This window comes from Globicephala melas, chromosome 20, assembly GCF_963455315.2.
Source record: "Globicephala melas chromosome 20, mGloMel1.2, whole genome shotgun sequence".
In the NCBI taxonomy this organism is placed as follows: domain Eukaryota; kingdom Metazoa; phylum Chordata; class Mammalia; order Artiodactyla; family Delphinidae; genus Globicephala; species Globicephala melas.
In genome coordinates, this window is record NC_083333.1 from 7,822,042 (window position 1) to 7,849,382 (window position 27,341).

Below are 27,341 nucleotides of genomic sequence, written 5' to 3' on the forward strand. Positions count from 1 at the left end.
CCATGGCTCACGGGACCAGCCACCCCGCGGCATGTGGGATCCTCCCGGACCGGGGCACGAACCTGTGTCCCCTGCATCGGCAGGCGGATTCTCAACCACTGCGCCACCAGGGAAGCCCCCAAACCCCCTATTTTTTATTGAGATATAATCAATATATAACACATGCGACGGCGCGGGCATTTTGTGAGAAGAGGAAACAGTCCCCCCTGAGGCTTAGTGAGCTCTCCCATCTCTCTCTTCACAGAGGGAGCATCAGCACCCCTGCTGCTGATTTCCCCGGGTCTCGGCGTGCTCTGTGCAGCCTTTCCACTGCCTGGAACGCTTCTCTTGGCATGATAGGCCCCTAAACCTCTGTCTTTCTCAGTGAGAAGGGGCAGGACGAACCCTGAAGCCGGCTGGGCCTGAGCACAGCGCCTCTGCCACCGTTCCACTCAAGACACATCTTAGTTTTCCGGCCTCCATAAATGATCCTCTGGCCCTAAGGCTGACTCTAAGGAAGTGGCACTGGCTGCCCCTTTTACCCTGTGGGAACGATGAGCTCCTAAGACCTCAGACCACCCTTCCTTAAAGGCTGGCCATGGGCAGGAGGGTCTTTAGGCCAGATGGCCGAGGGAGGCAGGGGCTGAGCCTGCCTGGCTGTTTTGATGACAGGATGGAAGAAGAATCTAGGTGCAAGGTCCAGGGAAGCGCTAGCCGTCTGTGTTCTCTGAGATCTGGCTCAGGGCCAGAAAGGTGAACGGAGGCCACAGCCTTTTTGGGAGGTGGCAGCCTTGCTGGTTCCCCAGGGGTGGGCGGGATCAAGCTGATGAGGGTGGTCAGAGCTGTGCTGCCACCATCCGGTCCCAGGGACACCCGCAGACAACTTCCCTTAACCTGGCTCTGCCCAGTGAGTCACTGCACAACTGCTTCCTGTTCCCCACATGCCCTCCTGGAGTCTCGGGAGATTCACTGAAGCTGCTCCCCCTTCTCTTGGGGTACCAGTGGGACTCTGGGGGGTCATACCTGGGTCAGGAGACTGGCCCAGTCCCCTTAAAAGAATGGCAGACAAGGAAGGACTGGGAGTCCGCAGCCCCTCGTCTGTGGGTGTCGGTGTTTCCGGCCCTCTCTGAGTGGCGCTGTGTGTGTGTGTGTGTGTGTGTGTGTGTGTTTGTGTGTGTTTAGCATTTGCCCTCCCAACTTTTCCAGATTTTACCCGTCAGATTCCTGGCAGCTGTGCACGGCGCCTGTGCCGGCCGTCACGTCCCATTCTGATCTCTGGGTCGCACGGTGAGAGAAGGACACAGGATGCGCAGGGAGTGAAAAAGTGATGTCGGTGGGGAGAGCGCCAAGTCCCCACTCACAGCCATGGGATGCTTGGGGAGAAGGGGGAAGCGTGCTGCTGTGGAGTTCAGAGGCCGGTAGTGAGATTTATTTTTGTTTGTATGAGCAAAAAGCTGCAGAAGCCTCTGGTGGGGGTGAGGGGGGTGCAACTGCAATGCTGTGATTCAGACGGACTGGCCCTGGCCTGGAGTCAAGTGTGCTGACCCGGAAGGAGAGTTCCATAGGAACCCTTCTCACTGCAGCTAAGGCTGGGCCACAGTGGTCCTTGGACAGTGAGCTGGGAATCCTAGAAAAGCAAGGACATGTTGAATCAGACCAGTGGCAACATGGACCATAAAGTCAGAAAGTGTGAAGAAGAAAAGAACTTAATTCTGTTTCTGGAAGGCGCTAAGTAACCAACTTGCTCTGAAGGACGGAGGCATCCTCGAGCAAGGCGGTGGGGAACTGGGAAAGAGACAGTCCACAGTAACATCTGACGAGGAAGCTAACAGGCTTGGGTCCCCAGGAAGGGCTCTTTCACAGGTTAAGTTCCTTCTTCTAGATGATGGGAGTGATTTGGGGATGACTGACCCTTTTGGAAATTGAGACACTGAGAATTACAAATAAGAGTAATGCAGTTAGCTCACACGGGAGCTGTGGAACTTGAAGAACTCAGATCACGAAGCAGAGCCAGATCCAGAGAAGGCCTTCTTAGGTCCTCCTTCTGCGCAGGGCTCCAAAGGGAGTGTGGCTGCCTCCTTCCCTCTACAGGGTGATGGAATCATTTACACCTGGGCCTCTCTGGCCAGAGCAATGTCTTCACCAGAAATGAGAAGTCTGGTAACATAGCAAATTTCCACCCTCATCTTGCATGTGAAAGTATCTAGCTAAATGCCTGATACACGTATTAGTAACTTAACAAATTTCAGTTTCCTTTCTTTCTGCCCAACTCCATTTTTCATCTTTTATATATCCGGGGGGGTAAATATCTGGGGAAACCACTAGGGAGCAGAGCTGGAGCTGGGAAGGGGTGAGGCAGTGCACTGCTGATTTCTATTATAAAACTCGTGGTACTCTTGGTGTTTTGGGTTTTTTTTTCCCTTTTTTTCTTTAACTATGTAGAGGTATTTTTAAAAAACAAAAAATGGAAAAATGGAAATGAAATATTAATAGGAATAGCTGGTGAGATAACCACCAGCAGTGCAGACAGGCATTCCTGTTTTTTTTTTTTTTGGCCGCACCGCGCAGCATGCGGGATCTTAGTTCCCTGAACAGGGATCAAACCCGTGCCCCCTGCAGTGGAAGCGTGGACCACTGGACCACCGGGGAAGTCCCAGGCACTCCTTCTTGAGCTGCAAAAACCAAAGGGTGCAGATTCTGCATTTGCTATAGAAAGCAGGCAGAGTCACTGGTTTCTGTTAGCATCTTCATTTGGGGTGGGTTGCTCATGGGAAAGTTTCTGCTTAGGATCCCTTCTCTGGACATCCAAAGTCAATACCACAAAGCTTCACACATACTTGCTATCTTTTTCAAGGTTATAATTATGATGATTTGCTTCCTACTTCTTACTGCCCTTTCTAGATAGACAGGGAATGGCAGGGCTAAGCATGACACCCCTGAGCTTGCTATAAGCAGCGGCCTAAGGGTATTCCAGCCAAAAGCCCGACCATTTCTGCAGGAGGACAGGACCCTGTGGATGCTGCTGGAACCGGGGAGGTGAGAATGGCTGGAGCAAGCTCTGGAATGTGCTGGAGTGGGGAGGGCGGCCGCCTGGCCCCACAGGCTTTCCTGCCCTGGCGTGAACGTGCCCCTGGCCTGGTAGTGCGCTGGCTCCCACCCTGTCTCCGACAGCTAGGAGCCAGGGCTGAGTGTCTGCCTTCCGCTAGATTCCATACAGGTGTGGGGGCTCTGTGCATGCCCCATTGTTCCACAGTGGGCCCCCCCAGCCGGGTGGCAATGTGAATGGGCTGCAGCTATATTTAGAGTGAAACTCCTGGGGCTACCACAAAGGAGTGACTGCATCTTCAGGAGGGTGGGTGGGCGGGAAGGGGATAGGGGAGTGAAGCTATTTTCAGAACACATGTCATTGCTGGCTACAGAGCAAGACTGTGGCCATAGTGCCGAGGAAACAATAGCTGTGGCCAGAGGAAGAGCCTGTTATGTTTCAGGTGGGATGTTTGCAACTGCTCAGGAAACCTGACCCCGCCCGACAGCAGCACAAATCACAGCAAAGCCTCGTGGAGGCAGAGAGGAGGTGGGGATGCACGGGGCCAGGGCCAGGGTGAGGTGCCAAGAGGCCACGCCTCAAGCCCGGAGGAGGACGGTCCGTGACTGCGTTGCCCTGAGGGCCCGGTCAGGAAAGAAACACTCCTGACCAGTATCCCAGGCAAACCGTGTCCCCTGCTCTGGTCTCTGGACGCCTCTCAAGAATGGCAACGGGAATGCAAAGAGCTCGGGAGGAAAGCAGCAAGGTGGGCTCAACCAGCACGAGGTGAAGAGCCGTCTCAGGCGACAGGCAAAGCCTGCGCTGAGCCGGAGAGTGCGGCCTCGAAGCCCTGGGTGGGCGGACTTGGCCCCCAGCATCCGAGGCCTGCCCGGGCACCGAGGCTCCAGCTGCACAGGTCCTGAGAGCTGCCCACACCCCTTTTCTGACCTCCAGTCGGCCCCACTCACCAGCCTCTGTGCAACACCGGAAGCAGGGAGGGACAGGCTGCGGAGGGAGGCCAGGCCTCACCTCCCCCATCCCACAGATGAGCTTAGGCCCGGGGGTCTCGGTGGGAGCGGGGAAGTGGGGGTGTGGCTAGGGCCCCAGATCTCATTTGGACTTTACAGCCAGCATGGGGGCCAGGAGGATTTTTTTCAACCCCACCTTCACATCCCCTTCCCCAAACATGTGTGGTTCCTGTTTTGCTGCATCTGTAAAAGGCGCTGGGAGCTGGGGACCTGCCTTACACCTCTCGGTTAACACCCCTGGAGACTGATGGAGCTCGGAGCAGAGTAATTTACAGCCCATCTCTCCGATCTTAATTCACCCGATGCTCCTCTCTTCCTTATTGTATTAGTGTGACCCAGGTACCTGCCAACAATAATGGCCTCTCCAGCTAGGAGCCTCTCCCCCACTCCCAGGACAATTTATACCTTTTCCTTGGGATTTTCCCCCCTTAAATTAAACAAAAAGAGGGAAAATAAGAAGAGGTAACATGGGTTTGGAGCCCTGCAGCCCCGTGGTTCTGGGCAGGGAGCCAATGGCCCGAGGGCACACACATGTGTGTGCTCTCCCAGAAGGGCCTTCACCGGCCCTGTTTTACAGCCACCTCGGCACAGACTCCAGGGTTCACGCATATGGCCAGACAGATGTGTCTGGCTTACGTTCAAGGCTGGAAAATGAAGAATTATGGAAGTGAAGGGCCCCGGGCATTAAACAGGGGGTTGGGAGAAGGGAAGGGGGGAATTTCTTCTCTGCTGAGAAATCCTCCTGTGGCTGTGAGGCTGGAGGAAGAAGGCTGACAGGAGGCAGGGCCGCCAGCAGTGGTGCACGTGGGGCCTGTTCTTAAAGGGGCCACAGCAACCCCAGCCCGGACGGCCCGCAGCCAGCCATCGCTGCCTGGCCTGAGCAGCCTGCTCCAAGGGAGCTGACAGGGAGAACCGGCTTCCGGGGAGCTGCGGGCACCGGAAGTCAGGTCTCACACAAGGCCTCTGCCAGGTACCGCCTGTCACTGGAGAGGCCGGGCTGAGCCCGCTGCCTGAGACAAGGCCATGTCCCCCTGGTGCACGCTCCCACGGCATCTTGCACTTCCCTCTGGTCACAAGGCTCGCTCACACGTCAAATCACTGACTTCTCCACGCCAGCGGACACTCTGGGACAGGACTTTCTGGGTTCGCTCCCGTGTCCCCTCACCACCAGCCTGGTAGGCGCTCACCACCATTTACTAAATTGAGCGGAAGACACGGTCCCTGATTCCAAGGAGTTCACAGTACGGCGGGGGGAACAAGTCCAGAAATAAGTGTAATTTGAGACGTGATATACGTTTCACAAATGAGGTATGAATCAGCGCCACAGGAACACGGAGCAGAGAGATGAATTCCTCCTGGGGGGAATCCGGGAAGGCTTCACTGGGGAGATGGGGTTTCATCTGGGGACTGAAGGAAGAATAGAATTTCAACAGGTAACAGGAAATGTGGAGCAGAAAAAGGGTACTCGCGCTTGAGCGAACAGCAGGAACAAAGACGTGAGAGTGGGAAAGGGCAGAGCTGTCTGGGGACAGTGGGTAGAAAGGAGGGTTAGTGCTGTCCAGGCAGGAGGGCTGGAGTGTCTGGACAGGCACTTTGCGTGCACTGTCTTTCTGAGGGAGTTGCTGTTACCACCTTCATCTGACAGATGAGGAAACAGGCTCGGGGAAGTTAAATGATTTGCCCAATATCATATAGCTCGTGAGGGCTCATGGGGAACGGGAGAAGAGGTTGGGAAAATAGACTGGGAACAGACGAGAAAGCCCTAGATGCCATAGTAAGGAATTCGACTTTATTAGCCAAGCAAAGGCACTGATGATTCCTGAGCAGGGGAGTGGCTCTTTTGGGAAGAGAACGATGAAACCACATAAGATGCGTTGCAGGCAGGGAGCCTGGCATGCAGACCGTGTACCACACAACTCCAGGAGCTGCATTCACAGACTACAAGGGAAAGGGGACCCCCCGGACTTGTGCGACGCAGGGTTGCTGGCTACAATCCAGTGAGTACCTGGACTAGAACAGCAGTAGTGGCAATGGGGATGGAGAAGAGCGGGGGGAATAAATGAGTGAACAGATAGGATCTGATAAGAAATCAGGCACGAGGGGTTAAAAGCCTGTGAGGAACTTAAGATGATGCTCTCGTTGCTACCATCTATTAACTCACTGAATGAAAATACTTGCTGAGGGCCAACTCCATGTGCTGAGACTAAGAAGTAAGAGAAAGGGAGGAGGAGACCAAGTAACGAATGGTGGTGAGGAAGCCCAGGAGGGTGGTGTGGTCACCAGGCAGAGAGGAGACGAAGGTCCTCGTGTGCTGAAGTGAGGCTGGAGGGAGGCGGCTTTGGGGTCCAAAGCTACAGGGAAGTCAAGTGTGAAGAAGACCCGACAAAGGTACCTGGTGACCTCTGATGCAATCGCCTCTATAACTGCTGGGCTGAGAGTCAAGAAATGGAGGTGGCAGTATGGACAGAACTTTTGGGAAGACTGATGGTGAGGAAGAAAAGAGCTACCGGACAGGAAGAAAGAGAGCTTGCAGACGAAGCTTCGAGGGTCACGACAGAGGTTCACACAGACCGCGCAAAGGTGGAGAAGGCAGCCACCCCACCACGGCAGTGATGCTGGCAGAGGCTTAATTCCAACCGGTAGACTCATATGAACACGTCTAAAGGACCATGGGTCCCAACTGGTATCCATTCCCCTTCCCAGGGCAGGGCTCTGTCTGATAAGCGGTCAGACTGCTATCAGATCACGGTGCGCCATGCACTATGCTGGGTGCTTTACGTGCACCGGCTCCTGTGGGCCTCACAGCCATTCCAGGTGGTAGGTGCTGTCACCAGTTTCACTCTGCAGATGAGGAAACAGGTTGGGAGAAGTTAAACAATGTGCCCAAAGTCACAAGGCTAGTAAGTGGCGGAGCCCAGCCTGATGAGGTCGGCCTGACCACGTGCAGTAGGCTCCATGCCAAAGGCCAGAGGCGGCTGAAGAGAGGGCTGAAGACAGACATTCCTAAAGATGACTGACGCTTCCCCACGTATGCAGTTAGTCTTAAAGCAGGGAGCATGGCTGGCTCTTCCCGGTCTGTCCCCTGCCCTAGATGAGAAGAAGTGAGCTTACAGTGCAAGAGTCAGACCTGGGAGAGCCATAAAGAACAGCCTGTTGGAAGTGAAGGTACGGGTCCACGAGAGGGCTGATGGTGAAGGAATCCTTACGTGGCGATCGAGTAGTTTCTCCCTCGGGTTTAGAGTGTGCTGTCCAGAGGGGCTCGGCCACTACGGTGGGAATCCAGACAAGCAGACTGTGGCCATGACACCATCTCCCCTTGAGAACAGGTGTTCTCAACAGAGAATCCACGGCTTTTCCGAGAGCGTCTGGACAACGTTCAGGGGAACTTTGAAACCCCTGAAACTGTGTGAAAGGTTGGGTATGTGTGGTGTGTGTTCATAGATCATCACTGGGGGAGAAGTTTTCAGCAGATTCTGAGAAGACCCTGGCCCTGCTTGCAGCCCAGGAGGAGGGAGGCTCCAGGCACCAAACCAGAATTTAGTGGCAGAGGAGGAAAACAGGTGGCGGAACCAGTCCGGACACTGTAAGACTTCCTGAGTGAGAGGGTCCTGCTCATCCCTACTCCCATCTCCCTCATGCCCTATACAGACCACCAGCCACACGGGAACCACCCTCCCCAGGCAGGCCCCACCTGGATCTTCTCTTGGCGACGCTGCTGCTCCGCTATCTTCCTGGCCAGAGCCAGCTTCTTGGCCCGAAGCTCCCTGATGTCATCCTCGCCCCCGCTGCCTTCAGCCTCCGAATCTTCCTCAAAGTCTTCAATCACCACGTCCTCTTCCTTTGCCGGTGGTGCAGGCCAGGGGAGAGAGGAGACTGTGAGCCCACAGCACAGACCAGACCCACCCTCCCGTCCCTCCTGCATCCCAATCCAGGCCTATCTGGACCATTCCACGCACAGCGCCCCAAGGTGTGCGCTTGCCCCAGCTCAGGCAGAGGCAGGTCGGGGGAAGCTGTCATCCTTCTCCCCTGGCAACTGCTCCCCTTTGCCCTCCAGGGCCCTCCTCTTACAGACTCACAGATCCACACCCTATCTACTTCCATGCCTATACTCACAGCCCTTCCTTCTTTGCACACACTCAAAATGTCAAACTTTGGGCCCATTTTCATTTTGAAATTCACCAAAGGGAAAAACAACACAGAAAGTTAAACCACCCAGTTGAAGCCTAATTCATGCTAGCGATCGGATAGGACTCATCCTGGCCAACACTGGGAGTTCGGCATGGAAGCTCCCTCGCCCCAGACGGCATCAGGGAGCAGATGCTGAGGTTCAACAGACCTTGCCCTGGCTTCTTTTAAGACCACAGCCCGGTGGTGCGGGGGCTGGGGGCCCCACGATAGGGATTCACACGCCATGACCTTGCTCCGCTGCCCTCTGGGGGCCTGCACAGACTGGGAGATGGTTGGCTAGCTTCAGGAGTCTCCCGTCAGGCTGGTGGAGCCTTCCCCAGGGGCGGCGCCTCCCTGCTTGCAGCCTCAGCTCTTAGAAGCCACTACTCCCCGGGTGGTCCCAGGCTCCATTTCTCACTCTCTCACTTTTGGCCTTGGTCAGTAGAGAACATGCAGCTACCCAAGAGAGCTTCCTTTGAGGGACAGGGTTAGCACGGGTAATAGGGGGTGACTTAGCAGGAGAAGATTCCTGGGTCTGAATGATAACTGGATGATAACAATGACAATGATTATGACAATAACGGCTACCATTCACTGAGCGCTTACTATGAGGCCAGGTACCAGGCTAAGCATTTTTCATGCACTAACTCATTTAATACAATAGCCTGGACATAGATGCTATCATCATCTCGATTTTATAAATGAACAAACTGAGGTCTAGAGAGTTAAACAATTTGCTCAAGGTCACGAAGCTAGTAAGTGGCAGAGCAGGGGTTCAAACCTTAGTGAGTCTGATTCCAAAGTCTGTGCTCCTACCAATAATACCAAGCGGCATAGGTGCGGTCCTGGATCTAGAATGGTAAGCTCAGACCCAGCCCTGTGCCAGGCCTCCCACAGACTCACAGGGATCCTGTTCCATACAGACTCCCTCTCCTCCAACTGTCCGTATCGGTGATATTCTGAAGGACTCTTTGCGGAAAGTGGTTCGCAAGAGTGTGTGAGTGGGTGGGTGAGGCCTTGTCTTAGGAGGAGAATCTAGGGGTGGAAAGAAAGGTGTTCTGGCAGCATCCTTAAGGAAATGGATTCTGTTCTGCTCATGAAGAATGACGTCTGAAGAAACAGCTCCCCTTTCCTCTCCCAATCAGCTTAAGGGACTCAGTCTTGCAGGTAGGAGAAGATGAGATCTCGGGATGGTGCCAGAACTGCCACTATCCTAAGAGGTCTCAGGGGTCTGGGATGCTGTCTGCAGTCACCACTCATCCGACAACACGCAGGCTCTTGTGTCACAGGGCCCACTTCCAGAGAGGCCCAGGCCGTGGAAAGGAGGAAGACTCTCTCTGCACATTTACTTCCTGTTCGTGGGGTTAACCTGGACCAGAGTGAGTGGAGTAGGGTCTCTGGCTGGTCTGTGGGGAACACTGCCCCTGCCTGCTCTGACCAGGGATACACAGGGTTATCATGGGGCTTGGACTGAGCCTGACTGAGGTCAAAAGAGGGTCAGCGAGGCTTGTCTGAGGTTGGCTCAGCTCTCATAGCAAACGAGGAAGTGCAGGGTTGTGAAATTACACAGACCAGGGTAAGTAGGGTTTCCCAGGGGCCACTGACATAACGGAACCCAGGAGGCTCGTGGGAAAAGGAAGAAGTGGGCAGCATGGCATGGGTCACAACCTTTGTCTGTGACGCAGCCAAGATCTGGGACCGAGAGCTGGTCTGTTCGTCGTGAGAGTGGAGGAGCCCCTCCCTCTGGGCATTGCCTGCTTCCCTGGATGCGGTCCTGCGGGCTCCTCGGGCCAGGGGACACCTCTTGCAGCAACCCTGGAGAGCCAGCTTGCTCACCTTCTACCGCCCGCCTCAGCCTTCAAGCGCGGGTGAGAGAGCTGACCAGGGCGCTATCCCACCCACGCTTCCCTACACGGTGCCCAGGGCTTGGGTGGCATTGCGCTGTCCTGCCTGAAGCCTGGACACCTCGATGGCTTTAGCAACCCCACTGTCTCCTCCCACACTGACAGCTCATTCTTTCCCGTTACTCCCTGCCCAGGTTTCATCTGGAGAGTCTGGAATCATGGGCTCAGCTTTATCCCTGGAACCACCTCTATCCTGTGTCATCAGGGGTGGGGTGGGGTTCTCCAGCTATTCTAATGAAGCCCGTCCAAGATTTTGCTGCTCTGAAGACTCTGAACCAAAGGTGGCCACTCTATCACTGCTTCAGATCACCAACGACAGCTTCCAGCTGACATCTGGCTTCCCTGGCCTGCTGCTGATTTCATCCCCACACCCCACCCTGCTCCACCAGGCGCTTGAGACTGCTGCAGGCCAAATGACTGTGCTGGCCTACGGGTGACCTGGCCTCTGGCTACAGTCACTTGCGTCCCTTCCTTGAGTCCCATGTTCTTTCCCACCTAAGTCCCCTCTGTCTGTAATACTGTGGGGCAAAAAGAAGGAAAGAGTCAACCATCAGGCAAAGTGAGCTATGTGTGCATACACACCCAGACACCCACACCCAGACACATAGCAGGGCAGCTGGCAGCAACAGTAAGCACAGTAAACGCAGGCAGGCACCGACACCGTCCACACTCACATTTGCTCAGAACCCACAGACAGCAGGGAAGCTGGCAGCAGTGTTCAACTTAAACTGACACACAAACCCACGGTGCACAGAACCACAGTAACCATCACCCCCAGAAAGATACATACATGTACGGCAAGGCAAATGTCAGCGGGGTTTGGCAGGGGTGGGCACTCAGGCTGGCATGAGCACGCGCGCGCGCGCACACACACACACACACACACACGCAGTCTGGAGTGAAGCAAGGGCTACAGGAACAACCAAGGGCAAACAAACAAGAGGAGAATTCCTTAATCACATCAGGATGTGCAGGAGGGAGGGTGGGAGGGAGCAACGGAGGGAGGGTAGGCCAGGGAGGGGGTGATTTTCCACACGGGGCCAGCAATGTCAGCTCTTCCTGTGCGTGTGCTGGAGGCTGCAGTTCAGGCCTGTGCTGCACTGAGCTCCACACATCCATAAACTTGATCCTCGGCCTGAACCCTAACATCCCCCCAGCTCCCTTTCCTAAGCCTCCAGAGCTGCACATTATTAAACTCTTTCTTTCCCTCCCTTCTCCTCCACTGCAACATTAAAAAGAAGCATCTGGAACTCGTAGCAGAGCGAGATGGGGGCACCGGGGTGGGACTGGCAGGAAGGGGCACCAGCAGAGTGCACTCTTGAGAAGCTGGCTGGTCACGTCAACATCGCCACCGCTCTGAGTGGTTATAAATAACCCGGGGTAGAGGCTGAAGCCGGGCAGAGCAGCGCTGGGGGGATGGGGGAGCCTTCCTTCGGCCACAGCGGGCTCTTCCCGCATTGTACCTCATCTTCCAGTTGTTTTCCCTCTTGGCTTCCCATTTCCTTTCCCATGGTGTCTGGGACGGGTGCCACTGACACATATTTTCCACCCTTGAATGCCAGCAGAGGCTCTTCTTGTCCACAAAGGGCTTCCAGAAAATACTTCAGCACTGTGACCCTTTTGCAGTCAGCTGCAATAACCTACAGGGCGAGAGGGAGAAGAAAAACAGCATTTTCTGAAAGGGAAGATGAGAGACTTTGTTTGTTGGCTGAGGGGCACACGAGCAATGTGTCCACTGGGCAGGGAAGGCGGAGAGAGTGAGCGGGAGTGCGTGCCTGTGAGGTGAGGAGGGCCAAGACCCTCTGAAGGAAGACAGCACCATCTCCCCTTAGGTCACCTCTGGGGGAGCAGACAACCCCAGGGCCAATGACAGGTGTCCTCTGGGGTTTCGCCTTTCTTTTGCTCAAGTCCTGATCTGAAAAAAGAATAAATTAAAAGTCTTCCAGGTTTGGTATCTAGCTGATAGAAGGAAGGGTGGCATGTAAACTATTGGCTGTCACAGAACATAGCTCTCTGGTACCCTCACTGCCGCTCTCCATTCTTCTCCCAGCTCCCCTCTTGCCAGACTCCCAAGAGGAGAACTTCCAGCCTGAGTGTGAAATGAATGATGAGTGCTTTCTGGGCTGGTTCATTTCACTCAGGTCATTCTGGGTTTCCCCTGACAGGTTCCTCCTGCCCCACCTAAGAGCTTCTTACGCTGAAGAGACTGGGGTCCGGCAGGAAATTATTGTCAGGAGAAGGGAGACAGGCAAAGCAGGTGTGTGTGGGGGGGTGTTTCACCAAGGTCTGCTCCTCCAGGGGTTTAGGCCATCCTGCTCCCATGTGGCCACGTCAGCACATAAGCCAGTGCTGTCAGAGAAGCTGGGGCTGATTTAGCTGAAATGAAATTCAGTATCTTGAGCAATCATCAAATTTGTAAGTGGCTCAGAGAAAGTTTCCATAGTCACCCTGTCTGGGGTCCTTCTCCTGCGAGACCTGCAAACCCACCTGCTTTGCACCTTCTCATGCCCTACTCTTATCCCTGGCCTCCGGGGTCCTCTCCTCCCTTCTGGGAGGGCGCTCACCAAGGGAGAAGAGGGGCCCATTTGATCTGGAGCTCACAAGAGGTGAAGGCCGTTCCCATAGGGAAACACTTCAGGGGCCAGATATGTCACAGGGTGGCAGCCCCTCCATCATCACTGACTAGCCCCTGCCCCCCCCCAAACCCCATGCTTCCCATCCTGTCACATGACAGGGACGTCCCTGGCTGTATCACACAGTAAAGTAACTAACTTGGAGACTGTCTTTGATTGCTTGCTCTTTGTTTCACAGGTGCATTTATTATCCCTCGCCTGGATAATAACTCCACTGGTGGCAGAGACTACATCTCATACTTCCCTGGCAAGGGGTGCTAAGGACAAGCAGGGCACCCAGGAGGTTTACAGTAAGGGCTGACAGGCACAGGGAAGCTCGGCTGGGTACCAGAGGGAGCAGATGAGGCAGGTGCGACCCAAGTCCTCCAGGAGACGTGGAAATGAGCTCCCCTCTGGCAGCTGGCTGGCCAGGGAATGTTCAGCACACAACTGTCAACCCTGCGCTCCATGACTCCGTCCTCTGCCACCTCTCCCAACCTCGGAGTGGACCCCCGCCCCTTGCCCCACCAATGGCCTTGATAACAACTGAGGCCTGAGTCGCAGGCTAAGTACCTCGACCACCTGAGAGGCTAAATCAAAAGGTACTCAGCGACCCAGAAAAGGCTCAGGAAAGGGCAGCTGTCTTGAGCCTGGGGTGCCCAGTCCTGTGCTTAAAAGGAGGAAAGAAGCGCTTGTTGGGCCAGGGCAGGTAACCATGGGTTCCATCGCGTGTATGCAAACATGTGATGAGGAAGGCTAGAAATACAGAAGCAGGGGCTAAAAGGCATTAAAGAACAGAGCTGAAATGAGTAATAGCCTGGCAGGCAGCACGCACAGTGGCCTCCCTGCATCCCCAACCTCTCACTTGCAGAGGAAACTTCTGCATTTCCACAAGACTGCCAGTTTCCTCTCAGTGGTCTAATTTTAACCACCTTGTCGTTACAGTGTGTGTCAGCCACCTGACCCCACTATGACCTCTGACCTTATGCCCCAGTTACTGCTTGCACTATGGAGAATTATGTAATGGGTCCAGGACTTTCCTTTTCGGTGTGAGGCTGCTGTCATTGAATGGAGAGGAGGTGGGGGTTAAGGGGTGAGAGGAGGACAGAGGAAAACCTGACAGTTGTCCTTGGCATCACCTGGATGGTGAGAGGTATGCTGGCACTCCTGCTGAGTGTGCTGCAGAAATCTGCCCAGGAGAGGAGAGTGTGCCCATGGGTGTGTGTGCTGACAGGCGGGCAGAATTCCTGCTGTTAGGGCATGGGCTGGATGGCATGCTGAGTGGCTCAGGAAGAAAGGGGGAGAAAGGCCACGTGTGGACGTGGGTCTCCTGGAGACGGGGATTTCCAGGGCACAGCAGGACCCAGGGATGCAGACATCCTGAGCCTGCCTGCGGCACATCCTCAGAGGATCAGGGGGAGCTGTTACTCACGTGGACACCAAAACAAAAAGGAGTGCCACCTCCCTCCCCGGGCCCCTGCCCCCTATTTTAGTTTTCACTCTGTTTGGAAGGAACCTGATTTCCGGGGGATTTTGTCTGCTATGGCCATCAGTTCTTCCCTGAGGGCAAAGGAACTCCTGGATGATTCTCAAAAGGGCTTTGATCCAGTGGGGTCTCTGAGTGGGGTGTAGAAAAGAATTCTACATGTTTGGAGAGAAAAGTCACCTAGCCTTTTAGAAGAGTGTCCTCGCCTTTGCAATCCAACTAGCAGGGAGGATAGCCGACGTTGTATGGTCTCCTTAGGTTTCAAAGTGCACAGTGGAGTGAGGAATGGGGTTTGAGCTACTGAGGAGATGCAGGGACTGAGGGTCAGAAAGTCTAGGGCTTCTCCGGGGCACAGAGAAACACGCGGTCTCCAGCCTGCTGGCCTGTCTGCTGAAGCATTCTGCTCTCAGGTGGGAGGAATCAGCCCAGCGGGGTGGATTCCTCCTAGACAAAGCCTCCAGCACTTGAGTTGGGGGGAAAAAACCCAGTTTGAATATGGTTAATAAGGGATATCACGAAGCAAGATGCCCTTTAAACCATTCACAGAGAGCCAACTCCAAGATGATCTCTGTCTGGCCAAGGAGGACTTCCTGGTAGGAGAGGGGTTAAAGCTAGGCTCCCGGCTCGGAGAGGAAGGAGTCCAGATGAAGTCTATGACATAATCCCCACAATAGCTCTGTTCATGAGTACATTTTTCCATTCTATATCAATGAAAAACAGAGAATGTAAGCGGTATGTACATTGTAGCTCTGGGCAAATTCTAGATTCTCTAGAGGAGAAGGATCTGGGCTGCAGAGGCCTCCTTCCTGGGCTGTTAACAGGTGGGGCTGGACAGGGGCTAGAGCTGAGTAAAAGGGCTGCTGGCCAGGGAACACCTGGGTAACCTGAGACCCGGCACCTTCTCAGGGGCAGTCACGGTCCTTCTGGAGAGACTCACTGTGTAGACCATTGGGAGCTGCAAAGTTGACGGCCCAGTCGGCTCTGAAAGAAGGCTGGGGCTGTGGGTCAGGGAAGGGCTGAAAGAAAGGCGTCCAGAGAAAGCCCCTCTCCCTTCCCTTGAAGACCATCTGAGGCAGTGTGCCCCATCGGCGGGAACTGAAACCTCTAGCTTCAGGGCTCCAGCTACCACCCAGATTAGGTCCACACGCAAAGAACCAAGCAGAAAGGAAAACTGAAAGTGAGATGTGGCGAGGCGATGTGCGAGCCTGGCCTGTTGCAGGCTCAGTTCCTTAGAGAGAGAGAAAGTGAGCATGCCCATGGTAAGCGGAGGCTGGCACTCAGAGGAAGGTTAGGTCCTGAGGAAAGCAGGAAGAAACCGCTAGGGCAGGAGAGAAGAGGGAAGGCAGTCTGGGGTATCTTAGGTGGGCCGGTGGATGAGAAAAGAATGTTGTTTTCTGAAAACTGGTGACTTTCCACAGCCACTCGGCAGAGGACCAGCCCAGCCTGGGCAGAAATGCCTAGGAAGGAACAGAAAAAGAGGTCCAAGCAGTCTTATGGAAGGTGGCGGAGGGAGAGAGAGAGAGAAAAGGAACTGAGCACCAGGTACCATAGACGGATGTTAAGTGGCAAGACTTAACACTAGCCATGGGGAAGGGAGAAGAGCCCTGATCCAGCCAGAGAACAGGAGGAGGGGTCAGAGAGATGAAGCAGGTCTCTGGATGCAAGCTGCAGGGAACGACGGACTCACTCCATCTTTACTAGGTCCCTATTCAAACAGGCCTCCTGGAAGGCACAAACACTACAGTGACTGGTTAGATTCTGCAGAATTTCTTTTTCTGAACCTTTGGTTTGGGGGAGTCAGAATTTAAATCTGCGGTATCAGCCAGTTCGATTATTTTCTGGTTTAAAAAGTCCTGCTTGCTACCGCTCCTCTGGTTACAGAGAAAAATCACACGGGTTTTCCCCCTACAAACTCCAGTTTACAGGTTGTTTTTCTTGTTTCTCTAAATGGTGCCAATTATTCTCACATTTGTTGAAACCTTCAATCAAACTTTACAGCTTGTTAATTTTACAGAATATCCTTAGAGCAAATCAGATGCAGACAGAAAAGTGAAGTCTTGCTGAAATTATTAAGAAATCTTAAAATATGGGCTTCCCTGGTGGCGCAGTGGTTGAGAGTCCGCCTGCCGATGCAGGGGACACGGGTTCGTGCCCTGGTCCGGGAAGATCCCACATGCCGCGGAGCGGCTGGGCCCGTGAGCCATGGCCACTGAGCCTGCGTGTCCAGAGCCTGTGCTCCGCAATGGGAGAGGCCATAAAAGTGAGAGGCCCGTGTACCGCAAAAAAAAAAAAAAAAAAAAAAAAAGAAAAAGAAAAAAAAATCTTAAAATAGCCTATAAATCCACTACCAATCCTGGTAAAATACAGGCTGCTTGGCTGGCTTCTGAGGTCAATTAGCAATGGGTTAATTACCATCTCTGATGAGCCCAGCCTACAGGATTGGCTACAAGAAAACTGAACTCTAAAGACTAAAGTGTTTTCACAAACTGAGAACCTCTAGTTATACACGACTCGCCTTCACAGGAGACTGAAGGGTGGGTAGGACGATTCTGTAGTGGCCAAGGGTGGGTCAGCCTGAGAAGAGGTCTGCCAACGAAAGTTCAGACACAGGGAATCCTCTGGAGCTGGAGGACAGAGGAAACAGTTTATTCACATTCCTGGAGGAGGGGCTTCCAGGCAGGAGGGAAGCTGGCCACGAGGATGCACATTCACTCTGAAGACAGAGGCAGTAGCTTATGATGGGGAGACAGACACTCCCAGCCTAGATGAATCAGGACGACTGGTACTGATTTGTTCAGAGGGTCACAGGTCAGAGGGGAGAGAAAGGAAGAACCTGGCAGGCACTGAATGACAAAGTGGACAAGGAGAAAAGGCATGGATCCTCGTGCCAGACACATCCTGACAAGCCCCGGGTATCCTGTCCAAGGGCATCCACTCAGCGGGTCACTTGTTCCCTGTCTCTGCAGCAGCAGGACTGCATTTCTTCGCAAGGCAGCTAAGCACAGCCTTGCCCTCAGTCACTTTTGATCCCAATGTCCAGACTCAGCCATCCCTAGTCCTAGTGCCAGTTGAGGGGTCAGTGGGTCACAAGATGAAATGCTAACATCATCGGCCAACCCACCCCGCAGTAGCTATACCATTCCACGTGTCTGGTCCCAACAGCTGTTTTCTTCTTAGCGGAGGTAATGTGGGCTGTTACCAATCAGCTGGCAACGCACAGATGCCTGTTCAGAGTGGATGGCAGCCTGCTAGCCCCACCCATACCTCCCCCCACCGTGTGTGCGCGCACGTGAGCACGCACTGGCCTTAAGTGTCCTAGAGGGGAGTTGGGAACTGGCAAATGGTTAGGTGGGAAGATTTGGTGGGGGTGGGGGAGAGGCTTCTCCATTATTTTTATTGAAGATTCCAAAGGGTAGGGGTACTGAGAGGGAGGTTATGTTCACACTGGAAGGAGAGTTGAGAGAACAGAGGAGATGTGGAGCATACACTGGTGGTGAGAAGGTAAGTACAGAAGGAAAAACAGGTCCATTCTGGGAAGAGGCAAGCTGAGGCAATACAGGGGGTCAGTCAAGAGCTTGGGCTTCCTAGTCAGAGATCTAAGTTCAAGTGTTAACTGCCACTTCCTAGCTGTGTGTCCTTAGGCAAGTTACTTAATGTCTCTGAGCCTTGGCTCAAGTTGTTTAAAAGAGATAATGCATATCATATATTTAGCAAGGTGTCTGGGCTCAGAAAGTGCTAAGTAAATGAGTGGCTATTATGTTTTTTCTTCTTCGCTGCCTCACTCTGCTCAGAGACAGGAGGGGTACTCTGCCTGACACCACTGAGCGTGTGGAAGCCAGCCTCCGAGGTAAGGAAGGAAGCATGGGGCAGGCACACAGCCTAGGGCTGAGGGGAAAAGCCCTGGAATGCTCACCTGGCTGTTGAAGCTGCTGAAATAGTTTATTTTGAGCTAAGGTGTTGGATACAGGTTGTTGGACAAGCCAGCTGGTGGAGGGAAGCCCCGGCCTCTCTGCAGCTGCCCCCTTCCTGTTTTCTACAAAGATTCCTGGACCTAACCATGGGCATGTGTGCATTCTGCAGGACTCCAGAGGGGCCCCTAGGGCATGGCTGTAGGACAAGCACGGCACTAATGCACACATCAGAAGTAAGGTCCTGCGGTGAACATCACAACCACCTTGCCCATCTCGCCTCTTCACACTGGGGTGTGGGTGGCGACTCTGCCTTTGTTAATGGTATCCTCCTAAAATGAGACCAGCTGGATCCTTGCTCCAGGTCTTTCAATACAAGAGAAATGATGAGAAAATCCTCTTCATGCTCTCAGGTGGTATTTTCTACCCACCTGAATTTCCTAAGCTTGGACATTCTAAACAAAGGCAGAGAGGAGTCCTGGCTCTCCTGGGCAGAGGACAGCTGGCTCTTCTTGAACTGTTCCCTCATGGAAAGAAACTATTTTTTCCTGGAGCTCTAAGCTCCGGTTGCACGAGCAAGGTGCATTCTCAACAGTGAGGGCGTCGTAGAGAGCAAGCTATAGGCAGCAGTAGCTCAGGCTGAGGTCCAATCTGCTTCCCCTGCAGAGGCTCTGAGAGCAGCCACCCGCACTGGCAGGGGCTGGGCGGATACTGGCACTGCCAACACAAGCCTTTCAGGTCTGGCTGGCTTCAGCTGCTCTGAAACCTGGAGCACAGGCACTGGGGCCCTCACTCACTAACCAGCAGGGGAGGCTACAAGCTCAGACCCTGGGGAGGAAAGGCCTGAGTCTGTCTCCGTCTGCAAATATCCACATGCAGTCTGTTTCTACACTGCCGCTGAGTTCTGGGCCAGGAGCACTGTCTCTTGTGCTCTGGTCGCTCTGAGCCACTTTCTTATTTGCCTTCCAGACAGCCAGGATCAGGGGCCGCCCCTTAGGTTCGTGTGCAGACTCCTTCACCCGATCTGTTCCTACTTTTATTTATCTTATGTGTGTGGAAGAATGCTGAGACCTGCAGCATTCAACACATCCGGTCAGCGCTCAATTCAACAAATATTTACTAGGTGTTTACTGTGTGCACTAGGGCCCGTTCTAGACCCTGAGGATTCAGCGGGAGGGGGGTGGGGCACATTCAGAGCAGGTGCATCAAAGACTCCCAAGACAGAAACACGCCCTCCCCGCTGCCCCCATTACCTACAGCACTCAAAAGGGCAGAGTTCTCATTCCTCTTCTCCTCCTTCAAGAGAGGAGGAAGAGGCAGCTCGGGGAGAAGAAAAGCTCTTTGTAGAGACTGGGCACGCTGCTCCTTTATCCCTTTTAGGCAGATAGGCCCTGAGGAAGTCAGGATGGAGAAGCCCCTTGGGCTCAGCCTTAGTACCAGATGAAATCCCAATGTCTCTCAGCGCTCTCCATGACCTGTGCAGGCCCTCCCCACCGTACATCACCACGGCCCTTCTTGCTGGTATTCCCTAATCCCCAGCTCCAGGCCCAGGCAACCTTGCTCAACATTCCCCTGTGGGCCATTTGCCCCCCTGGCACCTCTGAGACTTTACAGATTATTCCCCGAACCTACCCAGCCTACAAGGCCTTCACCTTTATGCAATCAATTCATTCCCTCACCTTCCTTTAAGTTTGATAAAAAGTCTTTCTTTTCTTTTTTTAAAAATTAATTTATTGGCTGTGTTGGGTCTTCCTTGCTGCACGCGGGCTTTCTCTAGTTGCGGCGAGTGGGAGCTACTCTTTGTTGCGGTGCGCAGGCTTCTCACTGCGGTGGCTTCTCTTGTTGCGGAGCACGGGCTCTAGGCAGGCAGGCTTCAGTAGTTGTGGCACGCGGGCTCAGTCGTTGTGGCACACGAGCTCAGTAGTTGTGGCTCATGGGCTCTAGAGCACAGGCTCAGTAGTTGTGGTGCACGGGCTTAGTTGCTCCGTGGCATGTGGGATCTTCCTGGACCAGGGCTTGAAGCCGTGTCCCCTGCATTGGCAGGCGGATTCTTAACCACTGCGCCACCAGGGAAGCCCCAAAAAGTCTTTTCAAGAAGTCATTGTCCGGCCCACCAGCCCACTGTCCACCAATTTTTCCTAAGGCCCTGCTATGTGACATGCTAGACATTTTGGGCACACAAGAGAGAATAAGGCAGATGTAGTCCTTGACACTTCACAGAACTTTCAGGCCATGGAGGGATTCCACAGTAACCTGGCACTAACCTCTTCCAAATCCCCAGTTGCCCCTCCAGCGCCTACGGGCTAGGCCTACACGTCCTCCTCTTCTCCGACCTCATTAGCAGCCCTCAACACCTGTATCACTTAGATGCCAGAAAGTGAGTTACCAGGCACTCAGAGCCACCCTAGAACCTCTGCTACAACATCTCCCAGAGATCCAACCCTTTCCTGAGTATGTCGGGTGGAAAGGATTCAAGACCCTGGGGAAGCTTTTAAAACCATCATCTCTTCATGTTTAAGACACATATAAGTAATTTTTATTATTACATACTTAACAGACTTTTTTCCCTAAGTTCCAGTCCTGACCATGCTGTATGAGAGGTCTGTTACGGTCTTGAGTCTACAAGGGGTTCATTTCCTAATAGGGAACCCATTCCACTTCTGGACTTTTCTCATCAGTGGAAAGGTCTATCCCTTTTTAAGCCCAAATCTGCCTCCAGTGCTTCTAATCCTGTTCTGTGGGCCACAAACAACTCTAACTCTGCTTCTACCTGAGTGGCCTCCAATTTTTTGAAGTCTGCTATGTTATACCTTCTCTAGGCTAAACGGTCCCACTTCCTTCCACTGTTCCTCACTTCAAGTGTCTCCTTAACATCCTGCTTATTCTTTCACTAAGACTTTTACTGAGACGAATGTCTCCTGGAGGGAGCGCCCACATGTGACTTAGCAGCAGAGAACAGAGCAAACAGCTCCTCCTCGTTCTGTTCTGGACACCTCTGTGAGTAGGCCAAAAAGCATACATTTTGTTGTTCACCACTTTGCCCTAATGACACATTGTGAGCTTTTAATCAACAAATCCCCAAAGTGTTTTCACACATGTGGCTAAATAATATCTTCCCCAACTGTGAGCAAGCCCTCCAGCAACCATTTCCTTTTATAACCTTCCTTCACTGAGGTCTCCCCATGCTATAAAAAACCCCTATTATTTAGTATCGTGCTGCATGCTACTTGCTGTGTGCGGCTGACTTTCTGGATAAAGTAGGATTTTACATTTATTCGTATTTGAGTTCATGTAATTATTTACTTCTTTCATTGTAGCCTATCGAGTTCTCTTTGGATCCTCCATTTGTCATCTGAGAATGTATTCCTTCTGAAGTTCCTGACATCCATAAATCTGATCTGTTTATGCTTCGCAATATCTTTCTCCTATGAAGCTGTCCTGTTTTCTCTCCTGAGTAAGACTCTTGAGGACAGGCACTGTAATCTGTACGTGTGTGTGTGTGTGTATTTAAAGAAAAGTCTATCTGCAGCATCTAATATACACTATGGGTAGTCGGACAACGTGGATGACTGATCATGGGAGGCTGACGGCAGCTTTGGGACCTTAGGACGATCCCAGAGGGCATCGTGATCATGGAGGGGGTGCCAGCCACACTGTATACCGTGAATCACGCTCCTTGTGTTGTGCAATGTGAACCCCTGGACAGGCTACTCAGAGATGCTTCTTTCTGCTTCAAGTGATGCTCCCCACGGAGATCTAGGCTCCATAAGGAATGGTGCTCTCTTTTGACAGGCTGCCTACAGAGTTTCTGGTTTGAAATAAGATGCCACAAGAAGCCAAGCTCTGGGCATGTTCTGCCTTGTCTTAACTGCAGCCTGCTGCCCCAGGGCAAGGTACAACACACCTCAGCAAGAGGTGAGACTTATCTTCTTCAAAGCACTGATGTCACGCTCTGAGAAAAAAATTATACCTGTATCTCGAGAATCCCCACAGCATATTAAAAATATAGTGAGAGAAATTCTGAGATTAGGGCTGAGGTGTGAGGCCACTTGAAGTTGTATTTTCAGGTCCTCCATCTAGAGTCCTGAGTCTCAAGTGGTCCACGCCTCATGGCTGGAGACAAGACAGGCTTTGCTAACTAAAGCTAGCTGAAGTCTATTTATAGTTTGATAAGGTATAAGTAAGCCAAATGCCTGGCATATAGAAGGACTTCAATAAATACCAGTTCCCCTTTCTTCACCTATGAGCACTAAAAAGCATTTAAAAAACCACCTGCATCTGAATCACACAGCGAGCTTGTTAAACATGCAGATTCCTGGACAGCACTTTGGACTAACTAAATTAGTTGTTCTGGGGACAGGGCCCCAGAATGTGTACTTTCAGTAAGTGTTCCAGGTACTTACGAACACTGAAGTTGTAGAATCACTGCTTTAAAGGCTAGAAGACTAAGTGAAGGTGGTCACAAGTTTAGTCCACTCTTCAAGTGCAACTCTAGCTAAGGTGCAAAAAAACACGCCACGTTTTTCATGGCAATTTTGGAATCCAGGAATCCTCAGCACCTTACAAAGCAGATACTGTTACATTCAGATCATGACAAGAGACGAAAAAATAAGTTAAATGAGATTTGAAGCCAGATGCAATGACCTCGTAGGCCTGTGTTCTTGCCACCTCACCAGAGCCACTTCCTGCGAGGGCACCACTGGGGCTTCCAAGGCACAACAACAAAACCCGGCGCGTGCTCCTCTACCCTCCTCAGCCGTGGCTAACGCTGAGCGAACGGCTGCCAGTGCCAGGCGCTGTGCCAAAAGCTGACATGCACCACTTCCTCTAATCCACACAACAGCCCCAGGAGGTAGGTGCTGTCAATACCTCGATTTTACAGATGAGGAAATCAAGGCACAGAGAAGTTAAGTAACTCACTCAACTTCAGGCAGCCGGTAAGTGGAGGGGCTGGAACGTGCCTCTGCTCCTAACCAGCATTCCGGCTGCCCACAGCTCTCGATGGGTCCAGAGCGTCTGCCTGTGCTTCGGGCAGAGACTCTCACAATCTCCACAAGGGAAAAGAGCTGATCATAAGTTCAAGGGGGGCAGCCTCTTGCTGCTGACCTTGTGAAGACGGAACTCCTTCTGGGCTTGCCGCACTTCTCTTGGGCCGCTGACCTGCCACAGGTCTAGGGAAAGCAGGGTCTAGAGGAACGTTCACTTCATGCTCTCCTGTGTGATCTTCGGCAAATTACCGAACCCTGTTTGCAAAATGCAGGTGATTCTCGAGATCTCTTTCCATTTTTAAAGGTTTCTATGACTCTGGGCAGTCATCTTGGAAAGGAGAGGAAAGACGATTCTGCCTCTGACCTGGATGCTGGAGCTCAGCTCTGTCACAGGGGACAGTGCCAAGAGCTGAGCTTGGCCTTTTTGGAAGGAAGGGCTGAAGATTCAGAATCTGAACTAACAGTGAGAGCCTGGAGATAATTCATGATGGAAAAAGGTGGCATAGGTTCTTCTCATACGATAAGCCACTCAGGAAGACTTGGAGGGTTTCATGGAATCATTAGCACAGAGCTCCCCTCTGGCCACAGAGCAGAGGAAGGAATAGCAGACCAGTTTATAGAGCTCCAGAGCGGAAAATTTCTGTTGGTGTCCAAACTAAGTTTCTGGCTTTCTGTGAGATTTGGAAAGACTTATACTGATGTTTTAATCACCTGTTTAGTGTTCTGAAGACTCTTGTCAGCGGCCTCACTGAGCCTGCTCCAGCAGGCAGTGGGAACCGCTGGCTCATGCGCTGTGCTCTTTCTGCGAGCTGTTTCTTTCCCATGGCCATCTCTGACACCCTGCAGCTCCCTCCAGGCCACCTGGAGGGTACAAGCCCAACCAGTGTGCCCTGTAGGAGGCTGAGGACAAGGTTTCTGGATCACTTGTCACCAGATTTGAAGCCAGGAAGGGCCCCTTAAGAAAAGCCAAGGCGCAAAGAGGTAAGGAGTGGTCTCTGGAGATCAGTCGGCCAGCAAGGCCTCTGGGATGGCACAAAGGAAACAGGCTTGCCTTCTAGGAGAACTACCGTCCAGACGTTCTAAAGCCCTTGGGTACTGATCATGAGAGAAGTTCTCACAAGTGAAAAAGAAAACTGAACAAAGTCAGGACAGGGAACGTTCTAGAAACAAAAACGCATGAGCACGCAAGAAACCCGTTAAGGAGGTTCAGGGCAGTGGCATGCGGAACAAGTCAGCGCTTTACTTCTTCTGCAGTTTCTCGGTGGCTGAAATATCCCACTTTTCTGGGAAAGCTGTGGTGGAGATGAAGTGGCGGCTGATGGTTGCTAGGCATTATGCTATTTCATCTGATTATCACAGTAATCCTGGGAGATAGAAAGAGGAAGAAGAAACTGGAGCTTGGAAGAAACAAACGTCCAGTCAGTGGTAAAATGGGGATTTGAACCCACATGTGTCTTACTCCAGAGTCTGTGCTCAGTCCATTATACTTTGTAGCCTCTCCGTAAGTAATGGTACTTCTGGAGAAAGGGACCTACTTCAAGTCCTTTTCACTATAGGGTATATCCAGCCCCCCACCCCCCACCAGCTCAGCACTAGCCCAAGGGCCGGCCCCCAGGACAAGAGAAACAGTTCTGATGAATTCACATTTAGATGAACACGAACCAAATGGGCGCTTGGCTAAGCTACGGGCGAGAACAGAGATACTGAAATCAAAAGCTTCCCAGGGTACCTGGCCTAAAAGGAGTTCTATCATCCAGTTCATTTCATTTCCCTGGACACGGCATGGATAAGACCTCACCTGGTCAGCTGATGAGCTGAACGAATATGGGAAACTCGTCACTACTGGACGCCAAGCTAAAACCTACGCATGAGTGTCCCCAGAAAGTTCTCTGCACTACACAGTCTTGGACTCTGGATGGACTGTAAAGAGGAAAGTCCATCAGAGAGCATGGGGACAAGACAAAGGAAGTCAAAGCTCCCTCCTTCCACCTGGCACCCAAAGGCTCCACAAATCCATCAATCTGAGAAACTTTTACTGTGAGAGCAACAGGGTGCGTTGTTCATCTGGTAATCCTTGATCCTGGAGCAGTATGTGAAGGCAGGGAAGAGAAAGAACAATAGTTTCCTTCTCAGTAGAAAGACCAGGATGAGGGAGGCGATGCTGATTCCTGACTGAGTTCTCAGGGAGTACTTCCCTGCCACAGAATTTTCTCTTTCCTTCTCTTCTGCTCTTTCCGGGGGAAGCTTCTTCAACTGCCTGCTCTCCCCAGCTGAGAGTTAACTTCCCTTCGTCTGGCCAGACCACTCCACAAATGCCATCGTGCCTGGCCCTGTTATGCCCACGTTCAAGCAGATAAGCCGCCAACATGGCTTCTAACGGAGGAAGGGAGGGGCTCTCTCAAGGGAACTCGGCTTACCGAGGGAAAAGAGACTCGCACAGCAGCAAACGGCACACACTGCCCTTCCTCAGTGACCTTGGAGGAATCTACTTACAAAGGCTGCAGTTAGAGAGGGAAGAGGGAGAAGGAAGGGAAAGAGAGGGAGACCATGACCAGAGAGGTCGTAAGTCCCACAGGAATAACGGCGAGGACAAGGAAAAGGCCGCTTGTCACGAGGTCAAAATTAACCACACCCGTCTGATTATGACAGAGGGAAGGCAAGTGCTGGGATGATGACTGGGGGAAGAAGCTCGCAGACCACTGTGTACATGGGGAAATGCAGGAGAAAAGTGTTCCAAAGCTGATGACAAGGCAGACAGGAAACTTACATGTCCTTGCTGACAGGAAAGAAAGAGTGAAATTCTGGGTCTTCTCTCATCTGCAGGATTTCTAATAGGCGTCCGAAGTTCACCCTCTTCCCAAGGATGTGCTGACAGCTGGGAATACTGCCCTTCAGGTCAGGCAGAGCAGGGATCTAGACCTCTCCAAGAGTTCACAAAGAGGTTCAGTAAGGATTCAAACCACGATCCAAAACACAAATGGGACTGCCACTTCCTGTTGGGTTTCCATGCTGTAAAAGCGTGGGGGAGAAATGCCAACTACAAAGTGCTCTGCCTCCTGTGGAAAATGGAGCGCAATGGATCCGGCTCCAGTTCTAACTTGTGAATCTAAGTGAGAACTGGTTGCTAGCTGCTAGAGGATTATAGTGTTAAAGAGACATCCCACCACCCAACCTGCCAGCCTTTCTGCTCATGGTCTGTGGACTGCTAGGGAGCTGATGGCAACGTTGTCTTGGGCCTCTGTGGGAAGGGCAGCCTTGGACTTTGGCAGCTCCTCTGGACCCCAGTTCACTGTCCTGTGTTCTTAAACAGCTTTGATGGAACAAGCCATCTGTGGGAGTTATTTAGTTTGGAACTGGAAGAGGGTTAGGATGTGGAAAAAATAAACTGAGCAGCCAAAGGATGGGGCCAGAGAGACAAGAGAAGGCAGGTGGCATGTTCATGGGACTATGTGCCAGGGCGAAGAGGAGGGTGGGACTGCAGAAAGGAGGCCAGCATGGGAAGTGCTGGAACACCCAGGACAGTGTGATTTTATTTCCTAAGTGGTGTTCTGCTGTTCTCCTTCAAGGCTCACAAACCCTCACTTGTGGGTGTCCATTACACGAGAATCCTGGGATAGTATAACTGTAAGCACACCTGATCTGCCATCTGAAAAACTACCTGAATTCTGCCTAATTTCTTGCTGGGCCTGTATCCTAGCCTAAAAGGCAAATCCAACAGTTTTTTAACATCCAAAGCCACAAGGTAATGGCAAGAGCTGAAAGGGTGGAAAAGGGAGATGGTGGAGGATCTGAGGGAATCCTTATGAGTTACAGAAAACAGCAACAGAAACTGCAGGGCGATCTGGGAAGATATATAGGAATCTGGTGCAGAACTGGACTGAACCTGGTCGTTTCTTTGGAGTCTTCTTAACTGCCCCCTCCAATCACTATAAAGAACATATACACACTGAGAGAGACTTTTATTTTTAAAATATAGGTATTTTCACTTATGATATCTCATTTAATCCTTACCGAAATCTTAGGAAGGGACTATTCTCATCCCCATTTCACAGAGAGTAAATTCAAGCCCAGACGGAATAAATAACCCATACGGAGTTTTCTTATGATCAGAACGGAGCAGAATGAAGACTATGATTCGCAACTAGATTTTTTTTTTTTTTTTTTTTTTGCGGTACGTGGACCTCTCACCGCTGCAGCCTCTCCCGCTGTGGAGCACAGGCTCCGGACGCGCAGGCTCAGCGGCC

General features: G+C 52.3%; 1 protein-coding gene across 2 annotated transcripts in view; it reads right to left on the reverse strand.

Annotated features, from left to right (window-relative positions):
- SMG6 (SMG6 nonsense mediated mRNA decay factor) overlaps window positions 1-27,341 on the reverse strand; it is a 239,714-nt gene that overhangs the window by 10,703 nt on the left and 201,670 nt on the right. For both annotated transcript variants that reach the window (XM_030861808.2, XM_060290984.2), the window contains 2 exons: window positions 11,567-11,743; window positions 7,724-7,870 (listed from right to left, as the gene is read on the reverse strand). In XM_030861808.2, the coding sequence (XP_030717668.1) occupies window positions 7,724-7,870; window positions 11,567-11,743 (324 nt within the window). The remainder of the gene's footprint in view (window positions 1-7,723; window positions 7,871-11,566; window positions 11,744-27,341) is intronic.